The 20,097-nt window shown below is 48.8% G+C and overlaps 1 protein-coding gene across 4 annotated transcripts in view; it reads left to right on the forward strand.

Moving 5' to 3' along the window:
* The window catches only part of ITSN1 (intersectin 1), a 227,602-nt gene that overhangs the window by 187,311 nt on the left and 20,194 nt on the right, over positions 1–20,097 (forward strand). For all 4 annotated transcript variants that reach the window (XM_059064443.2, XM_067035034.1, XM_067035032.1 and 1 more), the window contains 4 exons: positions 5,785–5,906; positions 7,710–7,816; positions 13,329–13,512; positions 15,511–15,609. In XM_059064443.2, coding sequence (XP_058920426.1) covers positions 5,785–5,906; positions 7,710–7,816; positions 13,329–13,512; positions 15,511–15,609 — 512 coding nt within the window. The remainder of the gene's footprint in view (positions 1–5,784; positions 5,907–7,709; positions 7,817–13,328; positions 13,513–15,510; positions 15,610–20,097) is intronic.

Here is a 20,097-nt window from a genome sequence, read left to right on the forward strand (position 1 = left end):
GGCATCATGGCCTCTGTAATCTACTCCCCACCTTATCTACTGTCTACTTCCACACTTATCGTCCATAGCATCTCTGTGTTTACCTGGCATGCTGGCCCACACGTCCCCAACATAATGGCCCCATCCTCCCTGGCCATATAGAAGCCTGGCGCAAGGAGGACCAGGTCCTCGTACAACCTTCCTCCATCAGGATGGAGAGCATCTAGTTTTCTGAGTTGCTGCATCCTCCACCATCAGCACAGCCCGCAGGCCCATTCTTTGTTGCTTGCTATTTTAAATTTAAGTTTCATGTCCAGTCACCCCAGGGCTGTGAGTTTCCTTGAGGACAAGGACATTACCTTGCTTATTTCTGTGTCTCTTGGACTTCAGGGGGAATGCAATGCATATTTATTGACCATCTCATTGTATATTTTGGCCCTTTCATAAGAGGAATGAAGCCTGTTTATTTGCTTTGCTCTGTGGCCAGCTTGCTGTGGGGCCTGGTTTGGTTTTAAAAATTATGGTCCCCGCTGGGAAAGGAAGTAGAATGATTCGGGTAGGGAGGGGGGGCTTTTTACCCTACATCTCGACACTTCGTGTCTTTTGAACTGTTTACAATAAGCATGTGTTCGTACATTACTTTTGTAAAAAAGCGATTTATTTAGATTATGCTGTTCCTATGAGCAATGTCCCACTGACAGGACAAGATGATCTTTGGAGTAAGATACTTTTCTGCAGTGCCCCAGACTCAAATCCTTTCAGAGGGGCACGATGGCTCTCTCTGCGCCGTAAATGTGTCTAACTATACAAAATTATAAGGGACAGCACACAGATTAGGAATTTTACATGGGTTATAATTGGGGATCATTTCTGACTGCCTGGAGTCATTTGCAATGTTATTTCAGCTGCGAGTGGATTATAGTTAGTTATAAGAATCCCTCCATCACGCCGAGATGTCCGCGAAATTTATTTGCTGTACTTTGCCCTCTCGTTTTTCACTGGGAAAGGAAGCCAGCAAAGCGTGTTTGTTCTGGTTCCCAAAGGAGAGAAGGACCACATCCCTCCACCCCGAAAGAAAACTCTCTATTTGAAATGTCTTTTCCACTTACCCTGCTCTGAATAATGGAGTTTTTAAACTCTTTTGTTTTTCTAAATATTAAATTTTCAAAGGAAGGATAGTTTTGAGTTCAAAGCACCTATTTCAAGTCTTTAATGGTTCTCTTGGTCTGGCATTCATCAGCAAGAATTATTATTATTATTATTTTTTTTGCGGTACGCGGGCCTCTCACTGTTGTGGCCTCTCCCATTGCAGAGCACAGGCTCCGGACGCGCAGGCTCAGCGGCCATGGCTTACGGGCCTAGCCGCTCTGCGGCATACGGGATCTTCCCGGACTGGGGCACTAACCCGCGTCCCCTGCGGGTTGAGAGTCGGCAGGCGGACTCTCAACCACTGAGCCACCTGGGAAGCCCAAGAATTTTTAAAACAGCATCCTATGGGTCAGTTCAGTAGCCGAAAAGACTGTTCCAAGCCAACATCGTTGGCACATAATGCTGAGATGAATCTCCCCACAAAATCTTTGCTGTTCATTGGGTTCTGGGTCCTGGAGAGACCATTTGGACCATACCTCTGTCTCCAGGCAGGCTGGTTGGGGGGCTAGCACAGGGTGGGATTTGTTGGGGCAAGTAGCCTAGAGGCACACAGCACTGCCCCCCAATATTCCTCAGCCTGCTGAGTGGATTGAACGAAGGCTGGAGCTGCCGGGAATAGGACGCCATGCAGCCTTCTCATGCCGCCCACCCCCACGAGCTGGAGACGGTCAGTTTGCCCCGAACTGGCCTCAGCACCTGGGACTCTTAGACCAGCGGCCCCAACTCCACCCTGGACCTTCTGCTCTGGCTCTGGCTCTGAGCTTCTCCAAAACCACACTGTGTGAAACTTGAAGACTCAGAAGAATGAACTTCTGAAATCCAAAGCAAGCCAGTTCCTGTCATCTTTCCTCACAGGTCCTTGTGTCCGGTTCCTCAGTTGTTCTGTGTGTCTCTGGTCACGTGCACCCTCCTTGCTGCTGAGTTGTCAGTTTCTAGGAATGTCACCGTTTCTCAGTGGGGTGCTATTGGCACTGGAGCTGGGCCATTCTCTGTCCTGTATATTGCAGGTCATCTAGCAGCCCTGGTTCAGCCCCCCACACACATTCCAGCAGCCACCTCCAGTCATTATGACAACCAAGAATTCATTCTCAGCCTGGAGTTGGGAGGTGGTTGCAGTGCAACCCTCAACCTGGTGGGGAGCAATACCATCTTCAGCCTGTAGGGGGGGGGCAGTACCGTCTTCAGCCTGTAGGGGGGGCAGTACCATCTTCAGCCTGTAGGGGGGCAGTACCGTCTTCAGCCTGTAGGGGGGCAGTACCGTCTTCAGCCTGTAAGGGGGGCAGTACCATCTTCAGCCTGTGGGGGGGCAGTACCGTCTTCAGCCTGTAGGGGGGGCAGTACCGTCTTCAGTCTGTGGGCAGGCAGTACCGTCTTCAGCCTGTAGGGGGGGGCAGTACCGTCTTCAGCCTGTATGGGGGCAGTACCATCTTCAGCCTGTAGGGGGGGCAGTACCACCTTCAGCCTGTATGGGGGGCAGTACCGTCTTCAGCCTGTAGGGGGGCAGTACCATCTTCAGTCTGTGGGCAGGCAGTACCGCCTTCAGCCTGTTGGGGGGCTGTATCACCCCCAGCTGAGGACCCCAGGGTTCTTAGCTCTATGCTCTGGGGGTCAGGCATTTCTACTCTTCCATCATGAATTCCCAGCCCCCAGCACAGTAGGATATCAGTAAATATTTGTCAAATGAATGAAGGAATGAGATCCATGAGCAAGCTTCAAGAGGGTCTGCAAATCCTTTAAAATTGTGTGCAAAATGTGTATATTGTGTGCATTGTATACAAATATTTTCTGAGGTAAGAGTTCATAGCATCCACCAGATTCTGCAAGGGGAATTGTGACCTACGGGGACGTCTGGAAGACTGTTCCAACCAGTGTCCACTACTAGCCTGATGTTTGTATCCCTGCAAACGTCACTGCACAGTGTGTGGGAACTGAGTTTTAGAGCTGCTGGTCTGTACCAGTACGCTGATAGCCCTGCAGAAAAGACTGTCCTGAAAATTGCAGGGGAGGCTCTGCTTCCCTGAGTTCATACAAGTCTGTAATGCAAGGGCTGTATTCTACGCTTTAACAAAAAAAGGCCTTACCCCTGGGCCCTTGGACTCACTAACAGGAAAGTTTGGTAAGAATAAGGCAGGAATGAGATATTTTCCTCCCAAATTCAAGAGTGTTTCCTGGGTGGCTTTCCTAAAGAAGGCTAAAGAAATTGGTGACATCACTCAGCTTCCGGTAAGCCGGGGCTCACGCATCACCATGACAGAGGTTGGCTGAGCCCCCTTCCTGAGAATTCATTGTTGAGGCAATTGTTTTAATAAAACACAGTCAACTCACCGAGGCAGGAAGGACAGCTGGGCCAAGCTGGTGGCTGAGCAGAGGGCCCGAGTCCCAGAAACATCTGCAGACCTATGTGAAGGCTCACACTCAGCCCGTGGCCCTGTGGAATTGTAGTTTAGCCGCACTGCCCTGGCTCTGAATGAGGTCTCGGATGGAAGGGTGTGGAGGGTGTTAACTTGATGATGGCTCAGCCTTGATCTTTCCTGGCATCCATCTGCCCATGCTGGGATTATCCTGTCCCAGGAAGAGAAGCTCCAGCACTCTAGAGAGGGCATTTGGCCAGGGGAGGGGACAACACTGAAAGCTGGAAGCGCCCAGCTCAGAGTTAATCTTGGACACAGTGAAGCATTTACCAAGAAGCCTATGATATCATTCGCCCCAGAGGGATCATTCTATTTGCAGAAGCTTCCAGCATATAGACTAGATCAGTCAGGAGCCTAGAAACTCCCTCGGGGGAAGATGGAAACTCTGAGGAACCCCTGTTAGTTCAGAGCGGACTTCTCAGATTTGAGTGCACCTAAAAAGCCACCTGGATAGCTTGTTAAATCAGGTTCCAGGCCCTGACTCCACAGTCTAGACAGCAGGGGCCCGCGCATCTGCATTTCTAATAAGCTCCCAGGTGCTGCTGTTGCTGCCTGTCTAGGGACACGACTTCGAGAACCACTGGTGTCCCGCAAGGGATTCCGCACTGTGCTCCACGGCACCCCCTTGTGGGGAGAAGAAGGGATGCGAAAAGCAAGTGAACGGGACTCAGCGCCTCACCCCCACCTACATCCAAGACACCTCCCAGTCTTCTTTACAAATCTGGTTTTGGTGATTGAACAGAGAACCCCTGATAAAAAGGACAGGGGTGAGGGGACCACTGACCTGGAAGAGGTAGGTCCAGACCTGCAGGAGGGGTACTCCCTAGAGCCGCAAGCTTCCCAGCCCCTCATTCCGGTGTGCCTGGAGCAGGGGACAGCCTCTGCCCGAAACCTGAGAGCATCCAAAGCAGACCAACCCCGAGTAACCGGCTAAGTGAGCAGAGGCCAGGGCGAGCGCCACCTGCTGTGCATATCCCACCCCGCGTCAGCAGAGCCTACTCCTTGTGGACCTGCAGCCAGAGCGGTGTCCGGCCGTCTGCACCTGGAGGAATTCCCTGTCCGCCTGTGGGTTCGCTGCTCCTGTGGGTGCAGGACAGCAGCCTGGCCCAGGAGTTTGCCCAGCAGCGTCTGGATGTGCCCACCTCTGCCCTATCCCCAGGCCCATCAGGAGCCTCAGCACCGCCATTTCATCCTCCCAAAACCAACCTCAGGATAACCACGTGCCCTCCTGTAGCTCGGATCCAGCAGCAGTGATCTGGGGTAGAGCCCAGTCTCTGGGGTCAAAGTGTCAGGGTCCCGTCTCAGCTTCTCCACCACCCAGCTGGGAGAGCTTGGGTGAGGCAACCTCTCTGAGTCTCAGTTTCCCTGTCTATACGATGGAGATGATTTTAGTGTCTATGTGAGCATTAAACACAACTGTCAGTGTTCAGCTCCTGGTACAGCACCTGGCATGGTGAGAGCCCTCAGGAACTGTCAGCCAGTTGTTACTAAGTCTACTCTGGTTTTTTTGTTTGTTTTGAGGGCGCCCCGTGCGGCATGTGGGATCTTTGTTCCCCGACCAGGGATCGAACCCGTGCCCCCTGCATTGGGATCATGGAGTCTTAACCACTGGACTGCCAGGGAAGTCCCCACTAAGTTTTCTCTCTTGACACTCTTTTTAGTGGTTTTGCTGAAGCAGGAGCGTGCGGCCTGTAATAGTTTCCTGAGGCTGCTGTAACGAATGACCGCAAACTGGGTGCGTTTAAAACAACAGAAATTTATTTTCTCGTAGATCTGGAGGTGAGACGTCCAAAGTCAAGGTTTGGGCAGGGCCACGTTCCTTTGCGGGCTTCAAGGGAGAATTTATTGCATGCCTTTCCCTTAGCTTCTGATGCTGCCAGCAATCCCTGGCGTTCCTTGGCTTGTAGACACGTCACCCTGGTCTCTGCCTCTGTCGTCATGTGGCGTTCCTTCCGTCTCTGTGTCGTCTTCTTATAAGCACACCAGTCATATTGGACTAGGGCCCGCCCTAATTGAGTATGACTTCGTCTCCATTGGATTGCATCTGGAGACCCTATTTCCAAACAAGTCCACTTCAGAGTTACCAGGGATAGGCCTGGAACATATCTTTTTGGGGGACAACACTGTCTAACCGGAGTGAGACCACAGGGCCCGGCGGCCAAAAGGACCCTGGGCACCTTCCCCACGAAGCTGTACAGGCTTCCCCAGACCTGGGCTAAACTGCCCCCATGGTTGTGTTTTGCAGGGTGTTCGGACTTACACCTCTTGGATATGTTGACCCCAACTGAGAGAAAGCGACAGGGATACATCCACGAGCTCATCGTCACGGAGGAGAGCTATGTGAGTGACCTGCAGCTGGTCACAGAGGTAAGGGCGGCTGGGGGCTACTGGCAGCGGGTGGGGAAGGCAGGGACTCTGTCCAGGAGGGCTGGGTCCTGATTCCCAGTGTGAGAAGCTTTCCGAGGTATGGGAGCGTCTGGACGGTCCATCACAGAGGAGAGTCTTACCCAAGAGAAGATGCTTCATTCTCATCCGTGGCCACGGACTCACAATTCTCATCTGTGAGTCCTACCCACAGAGGGGCAGAGACCCTTCAAGCCAGGGATAGATGAGCCCGTGAGGAGGGCATGAGAGGGGACACACGGGCTGTGAGGTGGGAGTCTGGGCTCGGCTCCGAGAACTTGCAGCTCAGCCCCCAGCTAACTGATGCCGTAGCAGTGCCATCTGAAAGATGGCAGTCATCTGGCTGATATCTTGGTTATTCCTCATGCTACATATTACCCCCCGGAAAAATCTGTTGCAGAGAGTGAAGATGTTTCCTCCCGGGGCCCCGTGCACACCCTCCCTCCCCCGTCCTGGACGATGTCTCATTTTGGCTCTCCTCCCAGGGAGCTGTTGAAGGGCCTTGTCTGCCTGGCCCGGAAGGATGGGGAGGTGCAGAGTTGGGAAGTTCTGCTTTTCAGGAAGCCTTTGGCCCATACGCATGGGAGGTTGCCATATTAGGAGACAGGGGTTTGCGGAGCTGGACGTCGGGGTCACCCTACAGTTTGAAAAGTACCGTGATAGTTTGGGAACCCCCGCACCCCAACTACTGTGAAACCACCTCCTCTGATAGTCTTATCGACCCGGAAAGGCATTGCTCGGTGACCCAGTGTTAATGAGTACAGGATGCGGGATGATTTGTTGGCCCCCGAGGCCGTCATTAATGCTTAGGGAGCATTGGTATGAAAAGGTGTCCCTTTTCTCAAGACACGTGACTGTCACTAAATATACAGTCTTGGATGTCTAGGCTGTGAGTGTCACCCTCTTAGATATGGTACGTTGTGCAGTGGCCTGGCATATACCAGGTTCAACATCATCTTAAAGACTCAGTACTCTGGGATCCCAGGGATCAGCCTCAACCCAGCCAAGTTTATTTCAAAGACTGGATGTCCCGGTCCCTAAGGTACCTTCCAGCGAGTGGCCTGCCTGCAATGGTAGCTATGACCTCTTTCTAGGCAGGGGCTCACCACGAGGGGCTCAGCCGAGACCTGTGGTCTGCTGTGAGTTGCCCACCCGCGTGGAGCTTGGGCAGGCTCCTCAATTTCCCGGAGCCCAGGAGAGGGGCAGCGCCCACCTGGTACCAGGCCTTCACTCGCTGGCTCTGTGCCAGGCCCAGCCCAGGCTGCGGGCAGAGCAGCGGAGTCCATCCTGTCCCCAGGTGGCTGGTTGAGGGCCCGGCTGCCAGGGCTGCTCCCCTGGACTTCCGGAGGCTTGTCTATGCAGCCGATACTGGGAGTAGGAATGCGGGAGTCCCCCCCCCCCGCCAACCCTGTGCACCTCTCGGCCCTCACTTCCCCCCCGTGCCCGGTTCCTCACCGTGGCAGGTGAGGGCTTGAGTGCCTTTGTCCAGACCCGGGGCTGAGCCCTGGCGGAGTTGAGGCCTGTCCTCCAGAGTTTAGTGGGCCTCCTTGTAAAACAGTGTGGACCTGATGGGAACCCACCACCCCCCATACCCCCCGGCAGAGGAAGGGCCACCCGCTTCAGAAACTCTGCAGCTTCTGGGCCTCGCAGCCAAAGCTGCAGATGCCTCGGCCCTGCCCGTGGCTCTGAACAGATAGGTGTGTGCGTGCATTTGCGTTTTAAGCTAACTGTGTGCTTTCTGAACTGCTTCGTTTTCTGCGTCTGTAGATCTTTCAGAAACCCCTGACGGAGTCCGAGCTGCTGACAGAAAAAGAGGGTGCTATGATTTTTGTTAACTGGAAGGAGCTGATTATGTGTAATATCAAACTACTGAAGTAAGCCTCTCCTCTCATCCCCAGCCTGGCTTCGCCCTCGCGCACTGGCCCTGCTACGTGGCTCTGTCCGTGTGTCCCCTCCGTGCATGCCGCCCTGTGTTTCTTTCTGCCTCTCTTCCTCATTTCCACTCACAAGAACCATCGCTTTCTTGCCCCGATGCTTTCTGGAAACACACCCCCAGTTTTTCACTGGGGAGAGTGGATTGCTCAGGCATCCCGGTTCCTGCTTTTACCGTGGTTCTAGAATGAACAGAGCTGGGCCGATTCTGGCTCCTGATCGCTGGCCAGCTCCATCCAGGTGGGGGGGGGCAGCCCCCCCCCATGCCTCAGACCCTGGTTCCATTGGGGGAATGTTGGTCTCCTGAGACGTTCTTGGCTCCTGAAGATGGGAAACGGTGGGCCCGCTCGTGGCCACGGTCAGCGGCAGTTCTCAGGATAGGCCTCTGAGAGGCTGGCCTGGAGCAGTTGCTATTTTCTTCCTGTTTTAATTCTTGGAGGCAGCTGCAGGGCCAGGGAGAAACACCGGGCCAGGAGTCTGGAGACCTGGGCTTGGAGCCCAACTTGCTGCCCTTTCTCAGTTTCCACACCGGTAAAAGGAAGGGATTGGATTACATCATCACAAAAGTCCTTTCCAGTTCTTAAAAAAACACTTCCAAATCTGTGTCCACCAGGCCCTCGGTGTAACATCATTTGCTAGAAAACAGATGAAGTCCGTGGCGGTCCTGGGGACCAGGAGGAAGCACAGGCCCTGGGAACTGCTGTCCATTCTAGATCTCTAGGTTCATATAATTGGGAAGCAGCTATTTCCTGAATGTGGTCCCTGGGATTTTATAAAGTGATTTCAGGCCCCCACTTTCTTGAGTGTGTTTGGGAGTAGAGGAAGGGATGGACAGAGAGGTGCAGAGAGGTGGATGTGAAGAAAAACAATTAACGTCTTCTGTCTCTATGTTCTAGAAGACGTTAATCAAAGACGACGGCATGGGGGTGGCTTGGAGAAAGTATTTCCATTGGCCCCCTTGAGAAGCATACTGTAGAGGTTTCTAGCATAGGTCTGGGTCAGACTCTTGGGCTCACACCCTGCTGTTGCCTACCCGCCTTAAGCAAGTCGCCTATGCTCCCTGGGCCTCAGTGTCCTCATCTGTAAAATGGGGGTGATAATAGTATCTACCGCGTACGGTTCTCCTTAGGGAGCATTTAGACAGCGCGTGCCTGGTCCCTCATAAGTGCTGGGCTTGGGCCCCAGGGTGGGCTGAGCACCCGCTCTTGCCTTGGAGAGAGGCTGTCTTGTCACTTGGGGCAGGTGGGCCAGCTAACCCCTGAACCTACAAGTACTGAACCTAAAGTGTTGGAGACAGGTTGTTTTGAAATAGATGAAAAGGTTTTCTGTTGAATATATACCTACAAGTTAACACCTCTTTCCTTGGGCGGCTGCGTGGGGGTGGGGAGGCGGGCGATGTGTCTGGTGTTCCCGAGTGACACCCCTCCCCAACCCTCCCGGCATCGGCGTTCCCCATGCCTTTCTGTTGTCTCTGTACTTTTAACCCTCCGTCCTGCTCCTGCCAGGAAAGCAGAGCTCCTTCCCTGAGCTCTGTCAGGGCCAGGCCTTCATGCTTCTTCCTCCCTTTAGCGCGGATGGGCTCCACAGCCCTGGAGGTAGGAATTGAGAACGTTCTTGCAACCGCAGAAACGAGGCTCAGAGAGGTTGAGTGACTTGTCCAAAGTCACACAGAAGGCGACCAGGGTGCCCCGGGCTGCTCTGTGGACGACGCCCAGGGTCCCACTAGGGGTTTCACCCTGTCCTGCCCTCGATGGTAAGAGGGTGAGACCAGGAGGCAGAAGTCTCAAGTTTACATCTGGGCTCCAGCGCCTTCTAACTCGTTTGGGGCAGTTACCTCGGGCAGATAAGTCCCCACCCCTTTGTCTTAGAACTTGTAAAATTGCAGTCAGGGTGCCTGCCCTGTCTAGCCTTCAGGGTTATCCCAAGGAGCAAGGAGATCAGGTGTACAGCTGGCAGCCTGTCAATCATGGCACCAAAGGGCACAGACACCCCCTCTCCCATCATAGATATGCTCTGCGCCTTCCTCTGATGACCTGATTGGTTAGTTTGGCTAATCTTTTCATTTTCCAGATGAAATACTTGTATTTAGCAGGAGCTTTCTGGGGACCTGATTTCTTTCTTCCTTTCTTTTCTTTTTTTTTTTTTTTTTCCTTTTCAAGATCTTATTATGAGAATTTTCAGACATACCAGAAAAAATTGAAAGAATCTTATGGTGAGTGCCCACATTGTAGATTTTACAGTTTTGCTGCATAGACTTAATTTCTTTGTGCAAAGGACTAGAAGATTCAGAGTCCTGGCAGGATGGAAGAAGATGAAGAGAACTTAAGGCAGCTCTCCCTGGAAGGCCGCAGTGGGCGGCCACATATCTGTCACTCCTGATCCAAGGGCCAGAGACTCCTTGTACTTGGGGGACGGGGAGACATAGGATTTATCAAACAGATAAATAAGAAACAAATAAAATGAACATAGAAGGGAGCTACCTGGGGCACACAGACTTCCTACTAATGCTGCCTCTGGCTGGGGGTTAAAATGGATGGTTGGCTCTCTTACCTGGGAGCAGAGAGCTGAGAAGTGTGCCTTCAATGAGCAGAGTTGGGAAGAAGAATCTAGAACATTTTAAAGTGAAGAGCTAGGTGCAGGCCCCTAGGGGTGGCTGTTAGAAGTGATAGCGGTATACGGATGCAGAAGTGAGACAGGGTGTGTAGAACCAGGTACTGCAGCTGTTTTGTTAATCACGATCCTTTCCTGCCTCCTTGCTTGAAAAATATAAATAAATAAATGAAAGAGCTTCTCCCCCAAAATAAAAAGTTTTCCTTAAATATTAAGTATTCAGTTTTCTTTTTAACCTAAGAAGAATAGGCATGATTTTATTGTAGGCAGAAAAACAAAGAAAAATAAAAAGTAAAGAAGATACCTTGGGGGGTAAAGACAGACTGGGGAGAAGGAAGGAAGGGGCTGTGGGTTGGAGTGGGCAGGGTGAGGGGAGAGGAGGGAGAGGCTTGAGGAAACGAAGAGGAAGGACAGAGCAGAGGGGGAGGGGCCGTGGAAACCCCCCTTGGTGGGATGGCAGGAGCTGCTTGTGGAGCGAGGATAGGCCAGGAGCCCCGGAGCAGCTTGAGGGGAGGCGGGGCTGGGCACGGTGCTTGATCTCACATGAGGGGCTTACAGACTGTGGCCTCTGGAGACCAGGGCTTCCTGCCACCCAGGAGCTGTGTGACTCTGGTCGGGTCCCTAGATTTCTGCGTGCCTCAGTTTCCCCAACTGTCAATAGGGATAAGAAGTCATATAGGTTAAAAAAAATTGTTTGACACATAGGACACATTCATAAATGCCAGCTCTCTTGACCATTCCCTTGATCTGCAAACTTAAGAGGGCTACTCATTCGTTCAGCAAATGTCAAGCTCTCTGATGTGTTCATTACCTGATTGATCACTGTTGCAGTTCAAGACCTGGAATCCATAGACCTTTATATGAGATTACCAAAGGGTGGGGCTGAGGCTGCAGCAAAGGAGTCATGTGATCCCTGAGCCTGGTGACGTGCCCTGTTTCAACCCACTCAAACCCAGTCTTCAAAAGCCTTGCCTGTGCGGTAGAACATCCCAGAAGGTGACTCACAGTTCAACCTAATAGGTGCCTGGTCCGTAGCAGGGTCCTGATTTTAGGTCTGTCTCCCAGTTGGACAGCTCAGGTCTCCAAGCGTGGGCCTCCAGAACCCACGAACTGGCTTAACTTCCTCAAGACAGTGATGATCTGCATGTGATCTTTTTTCTTTTCCCATTTTCTTCTCTCTCCATCATTAAAAAAAAGGAGGGGGGGCAGGTGAAAGTACTCTTATTCCCTTGCAGAAAGATTGTGTTACTCCTCATTGGAAAATCATGGAATGATGGAACTTCTTCCCATTTCCATCGATAGCAAGTTTGTAACATGGTTATTCAGCACTCTCGTCCCCCAGAATTGGTAGTGACGTAACCCTTGAGCAAATTTCTACACATTGGGAGATATTCCACACCAACCCCCCGGTGAGCAGTGGCCACCTGGCCATCCTGAGGGTACCAACCTGCCACTCCTCACACCCCAGGCAGCCGGTGCTGACCAGCACCTCTCCCCACGAGGGCACCTGCTTGAGGGGGAATAGCTCATTGTTTGGACCACATAATGCACTGTCCCTAAAGTTTTTCTCCTTGGCTTGTTGCCCAGTCCAAAGATATTTTTTTTCTTTAAGCAAAAATGTAGGAGAAAGAAAATAAAGTGATCTGAAGTTTTTAATACTAAGATTGCAGAACCTCCTTAGAATTATATAGCCCTACCCATGACCTTGAAAGCAGCCAGAGGAATTCATAGTAACATCCTCCCAGCCTTATGTTAAAATCCCATATCATACTATTCTGTTCCTTCCATCCATCCATCCATCCATCCATCCATCCATCCATCCATCCATCTATCCAATCCATCCATCCAGCCATCCAGCCATCCATCCAGGCATCCAGGCATCCAGCCATCCATCCATCATCCATAATCACTAGGGTAGGCAGAACACACCCATGACTTCATATGTCGAGGTCCTGCCCTTATAGTACATTGCTATCCTTGCTGTGTAAAAGCTCGGTGCCACGCCCTTCTTATAGGTGCTGGATTAGGAGTTGACATAGGAGTTAGAAGGGTGGAATGCACAGTCCTGATTGTTATGGTCTTGAACACTCGGAATGCAGCTGGACTCCTGAACAAACCCTTTCCAGTCCCTCTAGTCACTTCTCAGCTTCCAGGATATAAATTGTTTGAGTCTATGACCCATTATCATATGAATAGGCTTCTCTCTTCAGAACTCCTCTTAATCCAGTCAACTTCAAATTAGCCACAGCGATGAAGCAGTGAACCAGAGAATGGCACGGATTGTTCAGACAATCATTTATACCTGGCTTTCGTGAACATAATGGGATTATTTTTCTGTGGCAATTGATTTACCGTCTTGATTATGTTTCGTTTGGTCTGAAATTGAGCCTCCATGGTCCCTGGCAACAGCAGCTTCCCTTGGGCAGCACTGGCCCCAGAAACAGCTTCAGTGTTGGCGCCATACCAGCCTGGACAGATCGTCCATAAAGTGAGACATCCACCCGGGGATCCTGTCTGAGTTATTCAAAAAAAGGATTCCATATATTTCCACAAGAAAAAATTGTCTTTTATGCTGACTTGTTCAGCGAAGTTTTTTTTTTTTTTTTAAAGTTTTTCTTCCTAAGAGCCAGCAAACAGACTTCATGTCAAAGAAAAATGCCCCAGTGATACCTCTTTGTAGCACTAGACTCATTTCTTTTTCTGTTTCTTGTCTGCCACATAGATGCTTTAGTGGCCCTGGGTTCGTGCCCCTCACACACATCCCATTTCTGTACCACCGAGAAGTGTGCTGTGTACCCGTCAGAGAGCGTGAAGAGGGCGCTCACTTCTCCTGTTTCTGTGCAGAGCGCTGAGAGTTCGCAAGAAGATGTCTGGGGAGAAGATGCCTGTGAAGATGATCGGGGATATCCTGACAGCCCAGCTGCCACACATGCAACCCTACATCCGCTTCTGCAGCTGCCAGCTCAATGGGGCTGCCTTGATCCAGCAGAAGACAGATGAGGCCCCCGACTTCAAGGAGTTTGTCAAAGTAAGGAGCCCAGGCTGAGCTGAGTCTGTGCTCCCGCCGAGTGGCCATCTTCCAGCGGCTGGGCATGTGAGGGGCTGATTCACACATTTACTGAAGGCCAACAAGGGTGAGGTCTCGGCTGAACAGTAGGGGCTGTGCCCCTCGCTGGCGAGTGGCTGGGACCAAGGGGGTGGGCTTGGAGAGGAGGGACCAGCACTGGCCTAGAAAGCTGCCTTGGCCAGGTGTGAGTGGTGTTATCTGAATACAGGTTTAAATCCTCCATCTCATTTTTAGGCCTAGGAGGGCTGGTGGGTCTCAGGTTTCCTATTCTGTTTAATCTGAGCATCCTCAGTTCTTTGCTGCTCTCTGTCCTTCACCTGCAACGGGAATGGCCGGTAATCCCAATGGACCCTTTGTTTTTTTCCCAACTGGTTCTTTTTCATGAGCTCAAGCTCTAGGAAGCCCATGGGGGTGAGTGTGGGATGCCAGGACCTCTGCCTTGGAGGATAACAAGGGTCTGGAGAGCCATGTGCCCACCAAGGGACATTGTGGGGAAGTGGGCCCCATGCTGCTGGAGACCCCAGGCTTTGGGTCTGCTGCCCTTTGCTGGGGTGGGTCCCTGCTGGCCAGACCAGCCCACGCAATCAGCCCCAACCTCTCCCGGAGGGGAAGTAAAAAGAGACTAAAATAACGTCTGCTAAACAGGCACATCTTGATGAACAGACAGCAAAAGAATCATACTAATGACAGGCTTATCTTTGTACCTCCTGCATTTGGGGGGCAGGCCTTTCCCACTCCCCCCAGTAACCAAGTTTGTGGAGTCATCATTGGGAGGGGAAAATGCCATCTCTTCTCGGCCATAGCATCAGATGTTCTTGTTCTTTCTTTCTCACCCTGTTTCTCAATATTAAATACTCTGATTTTCTACCCAATGAGTTGGGCATCTAAGGGGAGAAACACTGCTATGAAGTAGGCCTAGGGTGGGCTGAAGACTGGTAGAGCAGATACTGGGCTGCCAGGTGCCATGGGCCACCTGGGGTTCCAGCCAAGGCCCGGGTCCTCCCTGGGCACAGGCAGGATGAGTTCATCACTGGATGTACTTGAACTTGAGGGAAATGTTGACACCAGCCCAGGAGGGGCCTTGTTGCCCCTCCCCTCATCCCCTCTCCCTGCCTCATTCCTGCAGGACTTTGAAATGCCTTTGCCTGCTGCAAAGTGTTCCTGGAATAATGGTATCCACCGCTGGAGCAGGTTCAGGCACTGACAGGTCCCAGGGCTAGGGGCCCAGGTCATGGCATTAAACCTGTTCCCAAGACATTAAACCTGACCAGAACCTTTGAGAGCTGTCACCATATAACCCCTGTGACTTGTAGACGGGGTCACCTTTTGGAGGTAAAAGGACTCTTGTCCTCCAGTCAAGTTGACAAAAGTGGTGGAAGGAAAGAGGCAGGGAGTCCAGGGTGGAGACAGCTACAGCCCCTGGGACTGGGTGCCTGACCCTGATGTCTCGGCTTCACCATCTCTACCCTGCTGGAGCTCCCACCGGCAGGTGCAGGCTTCACCCAAAACAGACAGTGAGATCCGGCCAGGCCCTTCCAGCATCTCTGGGACTTAAGGGGGATTTTTGTTCTGACCCTATAGTCTTGTGACTCTCCTTGCTCCTGGGAATGTTATAAAGTTTTGGTAGGTATCCAGAGGAAATATTCTCTGTAAAGCCAGAATCTCATCTCTGGAAGTAATGAAACGCATGTCCCGTGGAAGGTCCACTGGATCTGGGGAGCAGGGGTCAACCCTGCAGCTGAGTCACATCCAAGGTAGATTCCCACTCTCCATCTGGAACGTGCCTCCTCCTGGCTTGGGGATAACCAGCCCGGCTCTTCCAGCTCTGGGCTCCTCAGCTGTCATTCAGATAAATGAGACAATGTGATGGGTGGGGAGTCCTGAATAACATCAAAGTTGATGTCACTGACCAGATTTTGCAAACTTCTTAAGTACATAAAAAAAAATCTCTTATTTCAGAGACTGGCCATGGACCCTCGCTGTAAGGGAATGCCACTCTCTAGTTTTATACTGAAGCCTATGCAACGGGTAACGAGATATCCACTGATCATTAAAAATGTAAGTAGCTGTCTTGCCTTTTCAAGTAGAGGAATGCTTTCCCAGCACGTCAGGGATCTGGGGCCATGGGCAGGTTCCCCAGCCAACACACCTGGTATCTATTGTGTAGAAATCTTATACCAACAGGCTGCAGGAGGCATCTGCTTGGTAACTCAGAAAGAAAAGCTGGCTTATCATGAAAAGAGCTAATAATACACAGTCTTCAGCTTTGCAACCAAGTGACTTCCACCTTATAAGTTGGAACATGAGAGCTCAGTTCTTTTCCTAATACAGGCAGAGTGTCTTTAGGCCTTGGTTTTCCTAGTAAGAAAGAGAGAAAGAAATATCGTTTCCACCACTCGTCTTCAGAAAGTCATTGTGAGATACTCTATGTTGATATTAGATGAATGTTTTTCTCCTGTCATTTTAAGAAAGCCAATACCAAAAGAAAAGGAAAGAAAAATTAGGGTTTCAGCGTGCCCATCTGTAAAGTGAGTGAGCAGACTTAGACATCCTCTGAGCCTGTGATTCTATAACCACAAGGAGGAAAGCTCCTGGAGAGAGGTTTTAGACATGGTTCCTTTCAATGGGGAATTTAGAAACCCAGATCTAGACACTGGTGTGCTCACTGATACTGGGTTGTTGTTGCCTTTTGAGTCTCTCAGTGGCCGAGCCAGGCAATATATGTATGTGTATATATTCATACCCACATATTTACATAACGTAAGTGTGCAAACATATTTATTTCAAGATTTACATATATTATAATATGTATTAAAACCCATGAGTTCACACCAATACTTCCTGTTCTAATCTAATATCATGGAATTTATTCTAGCCTTTCCCCTTTCTCTGTATGTAACTCCCTTCTCCATGAGAAGCCTGGCTCTCATTATCCTCAATAGATTTACTAATTTGCTGAATCCCCTTATATGTAGCAAATTTCCCTCTCATATAAGCCAGTTCCTCAGTCCAAGCCCAGTTTGACCCCACAAAATACACTGTGGCCACATTGGTTGAGTTAAAGAATTAGTTTTGAAAGAAGCTTTCAATCTACTGTTTCCTTTTCTCCAACTTGACATTTACTATTAAACTAACTCAACACCTTTCTTTACTTCCCCCAATATTTAGTTGGGAATTGAAGTTGGAAACAAGCTTTTTAAGTTCTAGGAGCTTCCCTGGTGGTCCAGCGGCTAAGACTCTACACTCCCAGTGCAAGGGGACAAGGTTTGATCCCTGGTCAGGGAACTAGAGACCACATACTGCAGCAAAAACGCCACATGCTTCAACTAAGACCTGGAGCAGCCAAATAAATAAAATAAATATTAAAATAAAATAAAATAAAACCGGTGTTCTAGATCTAGCTAATGGGGAGAAAAACAAAAACAAGAACTGAGAGGCATAAATATTTAAAAAGAAAAAGCAAATTATCATTCTTTGCAGAAACATGATTGCTACCCTAGAGAACCCAAAAGAATGAACTGAAAACTAGCGAAACTAAGAAGAGAATTTTGAAAGGTGGCCAGTTATAAGATACATATGGAAAACTGTAAAAATACTAAGATTAAATATTCTTTATAATACTGAGGTGGAGAAATTCTTAGCATGGCACCAAAGACAGAACTTTAAAGAATTTAGAGTTGTAGCAACTTGAAAAAAATTTTTTTCCTCTGGGAGAAACCTAGATGTTCATTAAGGAGAGTAGTTAAATAAAGTGGTGAGTCTATACTATGAAAGAGACTTCTTTGTATTAGCTGGAATGATATCTAGAAAATGCTGTTAAGTTAAAACAAAACAAAACAAACAAACAAACAAAACCCCAAAACAACCTTTCACAAGCAATCGTACAGTATGGTCCATTTTGCAAAACCAAGGAAAAACTCTGTGTGACTATTAAATGTATGTGGAGCATCTGAAGGGAACTAAAGGGATGCCCTTAAGCCTGGACACAGTTACCTCTGAGGCAGGAGAGCAAAGGGGATAGAGCACTGTTGTTATCTATACTTCCGTGTTGTTTGACTCGTGCATATCAAGAATGTGTTAACATTATTTGAATAAACCTTTTTCTTAAAATATTTTGTGTAACAAAATAGAATGAACAACATTAAAAGACAAATGACAGATATAAGCTGAGTAAACAGATTTTAACTGTATATAAGAAGGTACTGAAATATACATGGATTATCTATAATATCTATCTATCAATCTATCTATCTACCTACCTATCTATCTATCTATCTGTCATCTCAAGCACCCTTATAACTCAGAAAGAAAAAGACAAATACCCTTATAGAAAAACAGGTAAAATATACAACTAGACATTTCTGAGAGGAGTGTAGAATAGCGGTAAAGAACATGTCATCTTGAATGAGGTGTCGTGCAGAAGTCTGCTGTGGAATCTGTGATTTGATGCGTTAGGCAAAAAGCCTCTGCACATGACCCCCATAAGCACGTGTAACAAACTGAAGGACAAAAACCACATGGTCATTTCAATAGATGCAGAAAAAGCTTTCGACAAAATTCAACACCCATTTATGATAAAAACCCTCCAGGAAGCAGGCATAGAGGGAACTTCCCTCAACATAATAAAGGCCATATACAACAAGCCCACAGCAAACATCATTCTCAATGGTGAAAAACTGAAACCATTTCCAGTAAGATCAGGAACAAGACAAGATTGTCCACTCTCACCACTTTTTTTTTTTTTTTTTTTTTTTTGCGGTACACTGGCCTCTCACTGTTGTGGCCTCTCTGTGCTCTGGACGCGCAGGCTCAGCGGCCAAGGCCCACGGGCCCAGCCGCTCCGCGGCATGTGGGATCCTCCCAGACCAGGGCACGAACCCGTGTCCCCTGCATCGGCAGGCAGACTTTCAACCACTGAGCCACCAGGGAAGCCCATTCTCACCACTTTTATTCAACATAGTTTTGGAAGTTTTAGCCACAGCAATCAGAGAAAAATAAAGAAATAAAAGGAATCCAATTTGGAAAAGAAAAAGTAAAACTGTCACTGTTTGCAGATGACATGATACTATACATACAGAATCCTGAAGATGCTATCAGAAAAGAACTTGAGCTAATCAATGAATTTGGTAAAGTAGCAGGATACAAAATTAATGCACAGAAATCTCTGGCATTCCTATACACTAAAGATGAAAACTCTGAAAGAGAAATTAAGGAAACACTCCCATTTACCATTGCAACAAAAAGGATAAAATACCTAGGAATAAACCTACTTAAGGAGACAAAAGACCTGTATGCAGAAAACTATAAGACACTGATGGAAGAATTTAAAGATGCTAACAACAGATGGAGAAATATACCATGTTCTTGAATTGGAAGAATCAATATTGTGAAAATGACTATATTACCCAAAGCAATCTACAGATTCAGTGCAATCCCTATCAAATTACCAATGGCATTTTTTACAGAACTAGAACAAAAAATCTTAAAATTTGTATGGAAACACAAAAGATCCTGAATAGCCAAAGCAGTCTTGAGGGAAAAAAACAGAGCTGGAGTAATCAGACTCCCTGGCTTCAGACTATACTACAAAGCTACAGTAATCAACACAATATGATGCTGGCACAAAAACAGAAATCTAGATCAATGGAACAGGATAGAAAGCCCAGAGATAAACCCATGCACCTATGATCAACTAATCTACGACAAAGGAGGCAAGAATATACAATGGAGAAAAGACAGTCTCTTCAATAAGTGGTGCTGGGAAAACTGGACAGCTACATGTAAAAGAATGAAATTAGAACACTCCTTAACACCGTACACAAAAATAAACTCAAAATGGATTAAAGATCTAAATGTAAGGTCAGACACTATAAAACTCTTAGAGGAAAACACAGGAAGAATACTCTTTGTCATAAATCACAGCAAGATCCTTTTTGACCCACCTCCTAGAGAAATTGAAATAAAGACAAAAATAAACAAATGGGACCTAATGAAACTTCAAAGCTTTTGCACAGCAAAGGAAACCATAAACAAGACAAAAAGACAACCCTCAGAATGGGAGAAAATTTTTGCAATGAAGTAACTGACAAAGGATTAATCTCTAAAATTTACAAGCAGCTCATGCATCTCAATATCCCCAAAACAAACAACCCAATCCAAAAATGGGCAGAGAGCCTGAACCAAGATGGTGGAGTAAAAGGACATGCTCTCACTCCCTCTTGTGAGAACACCAGAATCACAACTAACTGCTGAATAATCATCGACAGGAAGGCACTGGAACTCACCAAAAAAGATACCCCACATCCAAAGACAAAGGAGAAGCCACAGTGAGATGGTAGGAGGGGTGCAATCACAATAAAATCAAATCCCATAACTGCTGGGTGGGTGGCTCACAAACTGGAGAACACTTATACCACAGAAGTCCACCCACTGGAGTGAAGGTTCTGAGCCCCATGTCAGGATCCGAACCTGGGGGTCCAGAAACGGGAGGAGGAATTCCTAGAGAGTCAGTCTGAAGCCTAGCAGGATTTGATTGCAGGCGTCTGA

Source organism: Kogia breviceps, chromosome 5, assembly GCF_026419965.1.
Source record: "Kogia breviceps isolate mKogBre1 chromosome 5, mKogBre1 haplotype 1, whole genome shotgun sequence".
Classification (NCBI taxonomy): Eukaryota; Metazoa; Chordata; class Mammalia; order Artiodactyla; family Physeteridae; genus Kogia; species Kogia breviceps.